Source organism: Corylus avellana, chromosome 10, assembly GCF_965113065.1.
Source record: "Corylus avellana chromosome 10, dhCorAvel1.hap1.2, whole genome shotgun sequence".
Lineage (NCBI taxonomy): Eukaryota > Viridiplantae > Streptophyta > Magnoliopsida > Fagales > Betulaceae > Corylus > Corylus avellana.
Window position 1 is genome coordinate 17,774,053 of NC_142499.1, and position 9,977 is coordinate 17,784,029.

The 9,977-nt window shown below is 36.3% G+C and overlaps 2 protein-coding genes across 3 annotated transcripts; one reads left to right on the forward strand and one right to left on the reverse strand.

Annotated features, from left to right (window-relative positions):
- Nucleotides 1-999: 999 nt before the first annotated feature.
- On the reverse strand, nt 1,000-4,607 carry LOC132191550 (Thioredoxin superfamily protein). 2 transcript variants are annotated; one of them, XM_059606639.2, is made up of 9 exons: nt 4,336-4,607; nt 4,047-4,188; nt 3,906-3,951; nt 3,568-3,627; nt 3,080-3,116; nt 2,381-2,460; nt 2,146-2,237; nt 1,591-1,651; nt 1,000-1,296 (listed from the first exon to the last, which is right to left on the reverse strand). In XM_059606639.2, the coding sequence occupies exons 1-9, from the start codon at nt 4,526-4,528 to the stop codon at nt 1,237-1,239; spliced, it is 771 nt and encodes a 256-aa protein (XP_059462622.1). In that variant the 5' UTR covers nt 4,529-4,607; the 3' UTR covers nt 1,000-1,236. The 2 variants fall into 2 exon arrangements, with proteins under 2 accessions (XP_059462622.1, XP_059462623.1); XM_059606640.2 differs by lacking the exon at nt 3,568-3,627.
- Nucleotides 4,608-4,786: 179 nt separating this feature from the next.
- On the forward strand, nt 4,787-8,817 carry ADK (adenosine kinase). Its single transcript, XM_059606638.2, has 4 exons — nt 4,787-5,136; nt 6,568-6,708; nt 7,733-8,005; nt 8,245-8,817. The coding sequence occupies exons 1-4, from the start codon at nt 4,864-4,866 to the stop codon at nt 8,386-8,388; spliced, it is 831 nt and encodes a 276-aa protein (XP_059462621.1). The 5' UTR covers nt 4,787-4,863; the 3' UTR covers nt 8,389-8,817.
- Nucleotides 8,818-9,977: the final 1,160 nt, after the last annotated feature.

The following is a 9,977-nucleotide window of genomic DNA, read 5'->3' on the forward strand; positions in this document are numbered from 1 at the left end:
AACAATTATAGCATATTTGGGATTGCTTTTGAAAAATAGAGCTTTCAAGTCAAAAAGAACTTTTGGGCAAAAGCTTCATTTTTAAGCTTTTGTCAAAAGTATGTTTTGTTCATTTTTAGGTTTTTTATACCTTTAAAAGCGCTTTTAATTTTTTTTATCAAATGAGTACCTTTTTTTTTTTTTTTAAAACGAGTTTTTTGAGTGTTAAAAGCACTTTTAAGCTTTTCAAATGCAATCCTAAACAGACCCTTAGAGCCGTTTTATTTTAAAATTTAGGTAATAGCGGTTTTATATAAAACTCAACGAAGAAAACTATGACATTTGAGTCCATAAAATTACTATCTGTTGCATTTAAGCTAGTTGTTACACATGACCACTTTTTAATTGGCATTTCTATGATTTTTTTTTTTTAATTTAAAATATTAAAGTAATAAATACAACTTTAAAAAAATATAAAAACAAATGGTGGCCAAACGGCCAAACTTAGGGCTAGGGGTTGTAGCGAACCACTCCAATGGCGGCCCCCAACTCACTGGGGTTGGCCATGGTGGCTGGCGGTGGATCAGCCCTTCCTATTTTTTTTTTTAAAAAAAAAATTAATCTTTTTTATAGATTAATAATTATAATAAGGTAAATTTGGTTTGTTAAGTGAGTGTTAAAATAAGAGTATTTTCATAAGACTTTTGGCCAAATATGACTTTTACGTCCAAATATATGGTCAACACTTCTGAAAAGACGTAATTACAACAAAATAATATGGTTTATTGGGTTTTGATATCTTGGACGTATATAATCTTGTGATTTGGATATCAATCTTGTGGCAAATATGTCAATACAGTTCTGACACCATGCGCACAATGTGTCACATGTGTACACATGGTAGGCAGATAAACCTTAATTTTAACAGTAAAGTGACGGAAACATTAATTTGAAATCGGTTGACCTGAATATGATTATTCCCTTTCTAAATTTCAGGCACATTACGCAATTGATGCCGGCTGGCTAGAAACCTCCGAAAATGATGCACTTTGATCAGTTGACTATAATGCCGAGTTGGCAGTAATATATGCCACCTAATATCTTTTACAGTAATATCATTTGCCCAACTCCTTGGATGGGCTTCCAACACATCCCATATACATCGAGTCACTGCTGAAGGTACGAAGCACCACCCAGAACAGAGCAGGCCGGGGTATGCCCTAAGAACAAAGTGAAAGGATGTGCGTCATTTCTTCTTCATGAGCAGCATGCTTTCAAAATATCTTCAATATCAGGATCATCCCCAGCTTCTTTGTCCTACTCAAATGAACAAATTTAACATGATGTTAGAATATTAGAAAGAAGTCCCCAGCACAAGAAATCACAACTTACATAAGTTTCAAGTGGAGTCTTTAGACACTCAAATCTTAATGCCATAAGAAAAATAAATTTAGATAAGCTTCAAGAAATTGTTGAAAAATATGTTGATTTGTCTGTGCTTTAGAAAGATTTCCAAACATCAGCAAAGATTATATGCATGCCAACATCCTTACTGTGTCATTGATCAGTTACAAAGAAAAAGGAACATGTTAGGATGGGGGGCTTGATTACCTTGTGAACGTATGAGATGTTACTTTTGCCAGGACCTGCAACTATAACTCCACCTTGCTGCCTGAGAATGGACAAACTTCCGTCAGCTTTGCAAAATACAGCACAGAAACTCACACATGACAAGTTTAGCTCAAATCAGATAAAGGTTCATCAAATCAATCTCACACATTTGCAGGTAGGTTTACATTTCTATGTAATTGTATTTTTTTTCTCTCTTTACTGGATGAAAATTGTAGTAAGTTGCCAGATTTCTTTGGTTTCTTCCTTAGGATCTTGTTATTTGTTGAAGCCACTCAAGTGATTTAGTAGACTACAAATATTTGTGATGGATGCTATAATATTATTCACTCATAAAGGAGAAAAAAAAAAAAAAAAAGAACTGAAAAATAAGAAACAGGTCAGCTTTGTGTTTATTGTTTTATCATGACTACCGAGTTGTTTTGGATCAACAATTCTGCATTATGATAAGATTTCAGAAAAGTTCACAATGTGAGAACTTGTGAACTTCACCACTAAAATATGTACATGGTATTTGTAACAAGAAGGTTCACATACCAGCCACCTCTATTCACGGTGTCCCTTTCAAATGAGAGCTTCCAGTCTTGTCGATAACCTTCCATGTATGACTGTATTATCTTGAGACCTGCCTAGAGTGTCATGGAAGCAACTAAACTGAGAATTCCTACATGCAATCACAAAGTGCCAAATTTTCACAAACACCCCCACCATCTACTAAGTCACTAGAATTTATATGCATTACAGCATTAATTAAGAATGGATTTTCACGTACTTTAGGAGTGAATGTAGTTGAAACGCCATAAACAAATCTTAAAGCTTCATATGATGAGTGGGTAGGATCAGCATAAACTTCTGAAACAAAAAACAAGGTTTCATTAGTAGGCTGCAATAAGAATAGACACACGTCTTTGGCTGTAGGACGGCATGGACTATATTTGAAGAGCTTTATCTTTCACTCTTCACACCTCTATTCTGATGAAGAAAAAGATTTTTTCACTTAAAAAAAACACAAAAAAAGTAAATTCTATGAAAAAAATAAATTCTCAATTAAAAAAGAAGAAGGTAAATTCTACATAAAAAGAATTATATGTAACTCAACACAAAATACACCATTCATTGAAACTAAATGTCTTGTAGTAGAAATGAATCATACAAGTCCTTTGAAAAAAATTAAGAGCAAAAAGTGAGAACAACGCTTTTTAAATAGTATTAATATGATTTAATTAACATTTATATATAAAAAATGCTCCACTTAAATTTGTTGTCTTAGGCCTTAAAATCTATCGAGCCACCCTCTCTCTCTCCCCCCTCTGGCCCTCCCCCTCCCCCTCCCCCAAACAAAATAAGGAAAGGATTAAAAAGCTAAAAAAAATGTCTCCATTGTACCCCATTGGCAGTAAAAACAAAGTAAAACTTAAATCACTGCTGACATATTATGATTCACATAGCCTATAAATTCTTCAGAACGTACCTCCTTTGAACTTTGTTTGCTCAGTAAATGCCCTAGCCTGCATAAAATTACTACTAATGTTTAATTAAGACAAAGATCTAGTAAAATATGAAGAAAAAAAAAATTGATTTCAGTGAAGCATCACAAGGTGAGTCACATATTTGGCAATATTAAGTTACGGACAGAGATTTCTTCCAAACTGGATTGGAGAATTTCTTTCAATCTAATTTATAAAAGTGACATTTATCCCTTAAACATGTAAAAAGCACATTTACAATCAGTGCAACGAGTATAAACCAAAAAGAGTAACATTCGAAGAATGTCATTTGGTATTTCGTCCAGCCAAAACCCAAATTTGATGGGAAGTTTATTCATGAACTTCAATAGACATGCAAACATATTCTGCACTCACCTCCATTCCCCATGAGCATGCTATCATTGCATACTTAATTCATCTATTAAGCTAACAATTAACTATCAAGAGTTCAATATGCCATTTCAGGACAAACCTGATCAATGCTACCAGGTCCAATTAAAACCAGTGCCACACCAGATTTATCCATTATATCCTGTCACCATATCACTTACGTCAGAACCATGTTAACACAACTTGCAAGCAAAAGGAAGCATTTCCCGTATATCATCTTCTTCAGAAACGTTCAGTGAATTAATTTGCAGTTAGTTGTAATACAAAGCAAAATTTCATATACAAAGATCCAACAATTTCTAATCAGCATCGATATTTCCATTCAATTTCAGCTTATCAACAACAATATCTCTGTGAACTCCTTTGTTGTTAACATGATTGATACCCCAATATCAACTAAATCTAAAACATGCCAGTTACCTGCTTGGAGGCAAGATAATCAGCTCGTTTGCGGCAAAGGACACATCTGAGAAAACAAAGACAGGCGATCTAAGCAAAAGAACGATTTGCTCAACTAGCTATTTTCTATTCAATAAGGCCATAAGGGTAACAGAAACTCACCCGAAATGGCGAGCGAATGCGACAACAGCTTTCCTATCCTTCCACAAATCAGAAATCGGAATCGCGTTTCCGTTCAAGTCGAATACGTTCACTGTGTCCAGTAAACTTGTGGTATCTTCACTCACCACCGAAGTCTCAATCCCTGTTTCACATCCGTACATTCAAAACTTCATCAGCTGAAAACTACCATACAGAACTGCGTTTGGTTACCGAGAAAATGAAGAAAGTTGAAAAAAAGAGAAATCAAAGTTTTCCTGGAAATTAGCAAAAAGATTAAAAAAATAACTACCGGAAGAGCCGGATACTGCAGAGGGTACGATGACGTGGCTTTGCCGGAGATTGGCTGTTTTCTTAGAGTGTTTCGGACTGCGAGAGAGGTTGAGAGTGCGAATAGGGAGCACACGTTTCGAACATGGATTGGTGATTCTGTTGGAGCGGATATTATTGGTTGAAAGAGTAGTAGACAGAGAAGAAGTCGCCATGGATGTTCCAGAAGAAAAGCAGAAACTCTACCAGGGATTGGTGACCCTTTGAGTCTGTGACCGTTGGCTGTAATTGTGGGAAGTTGAGCTACACGTGGCAAGACGTTAAACCAAATGACGATCGGGCCCCTCAATCGAACGGCTATGCTCTGGATATTCATACTGCATGACGTTTTTTATTTCGTTAGTGTAAACTGCATGTCGTTCTGTTTTTGGACCAAATCCAACAGAATAGAACATTCCTCTCTTCTTTCAGGTTAAAAGTGTCCAATTAGGGTTCTCAGCCCAATTCCCATCTCTCCGCAACTGAAATCTCTCTCTCTCTCTCTCCTCCAATGGCGGCCATAACCCGCCTGGCAAAGCCCTCCTCCTCCATTTCTTACCTGAGAAGGTGCTTGTCTACATCCATCTCATCAGAAACCAATCCTCTTTTTTCAAGCCGCAAAGATCCCAAGGACAGAAATGTCCAATGGGTGTTTCTCGGCTGCCCGGGCGTGGGCAAGGGCACCTACGCCAGCCGCCTTTGTAGCCTCCTCGGCGTTCCCCACATCGCCACCGGTGATCTCGTTCGCGAAGAGCTCGCCTCCTCAGGGCCCCTCTCTCAACAGGTTCTTCTGTCTCGTTCGCTGATCTATTTGTTAGAGCTCGTATTACTTTGGATTCTCATTACTACTTGGATGATTTTTCTTTGAGCTCCTTGATTGGATGGCATTGATTTTAGAATTAGTGGTAGCTTTTTTCCTTGGTGGAATTTATAAGAGGTAGAACTATCTGCTGTGTACGATAGCCTGGTTTGGGTGCTTGCTTGATAAGAATAAGAGAAATTAGCATTCAGGATTGAGTCTGCGGCTAGTTATATTTCCAAATTGAGATGCATCAGATCTCAATCTCCTAGTAATCAATGTGAGTTTCGTACAAATTTAGAGGTGGCAAAACGGGTTGGCGGGTTGACCCGTTTACGACCCGCAATGACCCATGACCCGTTTAGGGTAAATCCAAACACGACTCGTTTAGCTAACGGGTTAGCCCCACAAAATCCGGATACGACACGAGAATTTCACGAGTCACCTGACACGACTCACTTAACCCGTTTAGCTTAAAAAGTGATTTTTTATTTTTTATTTTTGAAAATGAAAGTGATGAGTCGGGTCATAAATGGGTCAATGGACCCGTTTATCAAAATAAACGGGTCAATTGACCCGTTTATGACCCAATCCTGTTAAGGGTAAACCAAAAAAATAATAATAATAAAATAAACGAGTGTAACAGGTCACCCACGGGTTGAGCCGTTAAGAGCAAAATAAACCGATCCGTTTATAACTCAAACCTGTTTAGGGTAAACCCAAACCCGGTAATTTTGTGTTGTGTTCGTGTCGGGTTGTTGGGTCGTGTCAAAATTACCAGCTCTATGTACAATGTGCATTTTTTTTATGGGTATTATTGGACAGTTATGCACCAGAATGGGTTGTTATTTGTAGGATTTAGAACCTGTAGATGGCATGTCCTGATGCTTGGGTTTTAGGAATGCCAGTCTGCTACTCAAAGAGTCAAAGGTCTCACGCAATAGGTTTTCATGGTAAAGGTCATTTTCTTAAATAAAGAAATGTTGTTTCTCAATTTTTTCCATTCTAATTTGTTTTGAAAGTCATTTCACAAACTCTATGAAAACAATAGTTTTTTCCTAAATAATTATTTTGAAATCTTAACTTCTTTGTCCTTTTTAATATACTGAAATGGGTGTAGTTTGTTGGTCGCCTATAACTTTGATGATTTAGTTCTATGATTTGTTACAAGTAGTTAAGAACCACTCTATTTGAGCTATATGGGCTTCCAGGCTTGCCAGTTGCCACGCTTTTGAATTCATGTTTTATTGTTTTAATGCGTTATTAGCGTGTGACATCCTCCACTTTAGTCTGTAGGGTTCAAGGGAGAGACAATTAATTAAATTGAGAGCATTTTTTTGAGAAGTGCTTTGAGAAAATTAAATTTTATGCTCTCTCTCTCTCTCTCTCTCTCTAAACCTCTGTTGTCTGCTGCAGCTATCGGAGATTGTAAACCAAGGTAAATTGGTCTCGGATCAAATTATAATAAACTTATTGTCAAAGAGACTGGAGGCTGGAGAAGCTAAAGGTGAATCAGGATTTATTCTTGATGGTTTTCCTCGAACAATAAATCAAGCGGTGAGCATCTTTGCTGTGGTCAAAAGAGATAGTTATTACTTAAATTATTTTTATTTTCTCTATTTATTTTATTTTATGAAAATAAATGAACGGAGTTTTTGATTGAGAAGGTTGTCACCCCTGCAATATTATTGTATCTCAATCCAAAATAAAAGAACATGTTTTTGCTGCCTACAATGAAGTCTATAATCATCTTTTTTCCCTTTCTAGCTATGTACTCTCTTATATACTTTCTATGTACTGGGATTGCGCCTTTTTCAAATAATTACATTACTTATTAAAAAAAAAAAAAACTACAGCCAAAAACACCTTTGAAAGATAATATCTGGTTGGCAAAGCGGAAATTTAGGGCTCATTTGGCAACACTTTTTAGGACTGCTTTTTGTTTTTTTAACAAAAAAATTAAAAACATTAACAAACAACTTAACACAAATAATCACAAAACATTTAAAACATCTTTCACTTTTATGTCACATCACAACCAAAAAGCAAAAAAAAAACCTTTAAAAAGCATTAGCAAACGAGCCTTTAGAGTTTGAAGCAGACCCCCATCGATTTATTGGTTGAAAACCTAAATTAAAAACAAAAAAATAAAAATCATTTAAATCTCAGCACCGCGGGGGGGGGGGGGGGCGGGGGGGGAGAGCTTTGTGTGAATTATAATTGGGGTGCTAGCTATTCCTTTCCTTTTTGGGAGGAATAGTGATTCCTCATTTTGAGGAATAGCTACAGAAATAGTTATTCTCAGGCATAATAAACTAACCAAACATCATAATAGTTATTCCTATGGAATAGCTATTCTATTCTGCATATCGCATGTGTTTCAAAATTTAGTTCTACTAATGGGGTTCATATTCCTCATTTGGGCTCAATAACAATTAGTTTTGCGAGTATTCCCCAACCCAGACAGTATTACATGAATCTCTCTCTCTCTTTGTGGAGTTGTAGAAATATGTTCTCTCTCTAGTAGCCTTTTGCCTTCATGGTATGTGCTCAAATTTCTCTCAATTGTTTGTGTTCTCAGGAAATATTGGAAGGGGTGACTGACATTGACTTGGTAGTCAATCTGAAGCTCCAGGAAGATGTTTTGCTTGAGAAATGTCTTGGAAGAAGAATTTGCAGCGAATGTGGGAAAAATTTCAATCTGGCATCGATTAATGTCAAGGGTGAAAATGGGAATCCTGGTATTAGCATGGCTCCACTTCTTCCCCCAGCACATTGCACGGTAAAGCTTATTACTCGGTCAGATGATACTGAAGCAGTTGTAAAAGAACGGCTTCGTGTATACAGTGAAAAGGTAATTTTCAATTCTTTACTATGCTATTTATGGAGGGCCATTTGCAAGACACTTGTGAATGCCATGAGTTTAACCTGAAATATATTTTCCCCGTTCATGTGGTCGACGTTTGTATTGTTCAAATGGTTTTATTGAAAGTAGATTACACCATATTATTATCTATGGCTCCTTTTGAATTTGGTAAATGTCTTTTTATACTTTTTATTTGGGGTGCCCTTACACTTCTGTTGTTTTTGCAGAGTCAGCCTGTGGAGGAATTTTATCGTAGTCGAGGAAAATTATTGGAGTTTGATCTGCCAGGAGGGATCCCACAATCCTGGCCAAAATTGCTTGAAGCTCTCAATCTTGATGATTATGAGGAGAAGCAGTCTGCTGCAGCATAAGCTTTTGTACTGTACCACTGAAGGTGAGTATGTTATTCTTTGCATGCAAGGTGCATGCCCGTGATTTTGCAGGAGGAAAGAATGAGAAAGAACATTTTTTTTCTCCATTATGAAATTAAAAAAAAAAAAAAACTTGAAATCTGTGTAGTAATTTGATCTCTACCGGATGCCTGGAATAGGCTTTTTCTATTTTGTTTGGTTTTAGATGAAGAGGTTTCTAGTTTATTATTGTGTAAGAGGGAGATAGAGAGAGAGCATTTGTTACAGTATTGTTTGGTTGAGGGATGCTTTTGTTTTAGGAAGTAATTATATGGCAGCAATAAGCTTCAACAGTGGAAGCTGATATATTGATACAATGATACTGTATTGTTGTAACTTATCATTAATGCTTTACTCTTAAGCACTTAAGTGCTTAAGTGACGATCTGAAGTTCCTGACAAACGTAGACTTTTTTTTAAGTGATACTAGATTTCATCTTTCTTATTGGGTGATTAAAATTTCTGATATTTTCTTTACAAGAAGTACTAGTGTACAGTATACTAAAATCGAATGAGTTCCAAGTTGAATCTCTCTTGGAATAGGATACTTCTCTAATGTATATATGCATGTCCCATTTGCCCTTTCTCTTCCCTTGGGCTTTATGATATTTCTTTCCAGTCAATCATTTAATGAATTATAAATGAATGATTATCAATCTGTGCTTGATTGGGTTTCCTTTGCAGCTGGCCGAGCTGGTTGGCTCTAGTATTGCCAGGCAGTAAGTTAACACAGCTGCATACATTGAATTAGGGCACAGTACCAGCTCTTGACTGCAAGAGTTTGAGTAGTGCAAGATAGATTCTGCTGTACATTTTACCTATTTGAATCATGTCAAATTAGAAATTTAATTTACACCTCAGTAATGAGATGCATAGAATGAAGTTGATTTCTTAAACAATTCAATATGGTTTATTATAGTTGATGACATAGTTTTAGTTCCTATGCAAAGGCAACAGAAAACATAGGGTGAACAAAAAATTATAATTTTTTGAGACAATTTTAATTTAGCTTCACTTGCCCTACAAGCTAAATTTTGTTTGTTCTTTTGATGGATGGCCCTACTTACTATCTATGATAGTTCTGGTTTGGAGAGGTTATAGCTTTATAAGGATCCTCTGTTCTTGAAGCAGAATTTGCTAGCTGAAAGAAGGATGGAGTTCCTTTTTCTTTTTCTAGGCACAGAAGGATCGATTTCAATTAGCATTCTCCATTACCTTCTAGCTTTAGCTTTTGCACATGAAAGACATCTAAGCCTTTATTTTCACGTCTGGCCTCTCCCTTTTTCTTTTTGTGGTTCTTTTTGGCTCATTTTGCACTCTTCATTTTCTGCTTTATAGCTGTTTTCATGGACCTTTTCTATTTGGAGGTTTAGTGATGGGCCCGTTAACTTCAACAGAAACTAAATAATTAAAATTTATTTAAAAAAAAAAAAAAACAGTTTCTTTATTTGGACAGCTGAATTCACATGGCCTCTCTCACAAAAGCTAGCTACTCAATTTGGACGCATAATTATTGTATATCTTCATCCAGAGAGAACTTTGTTTTAGGGT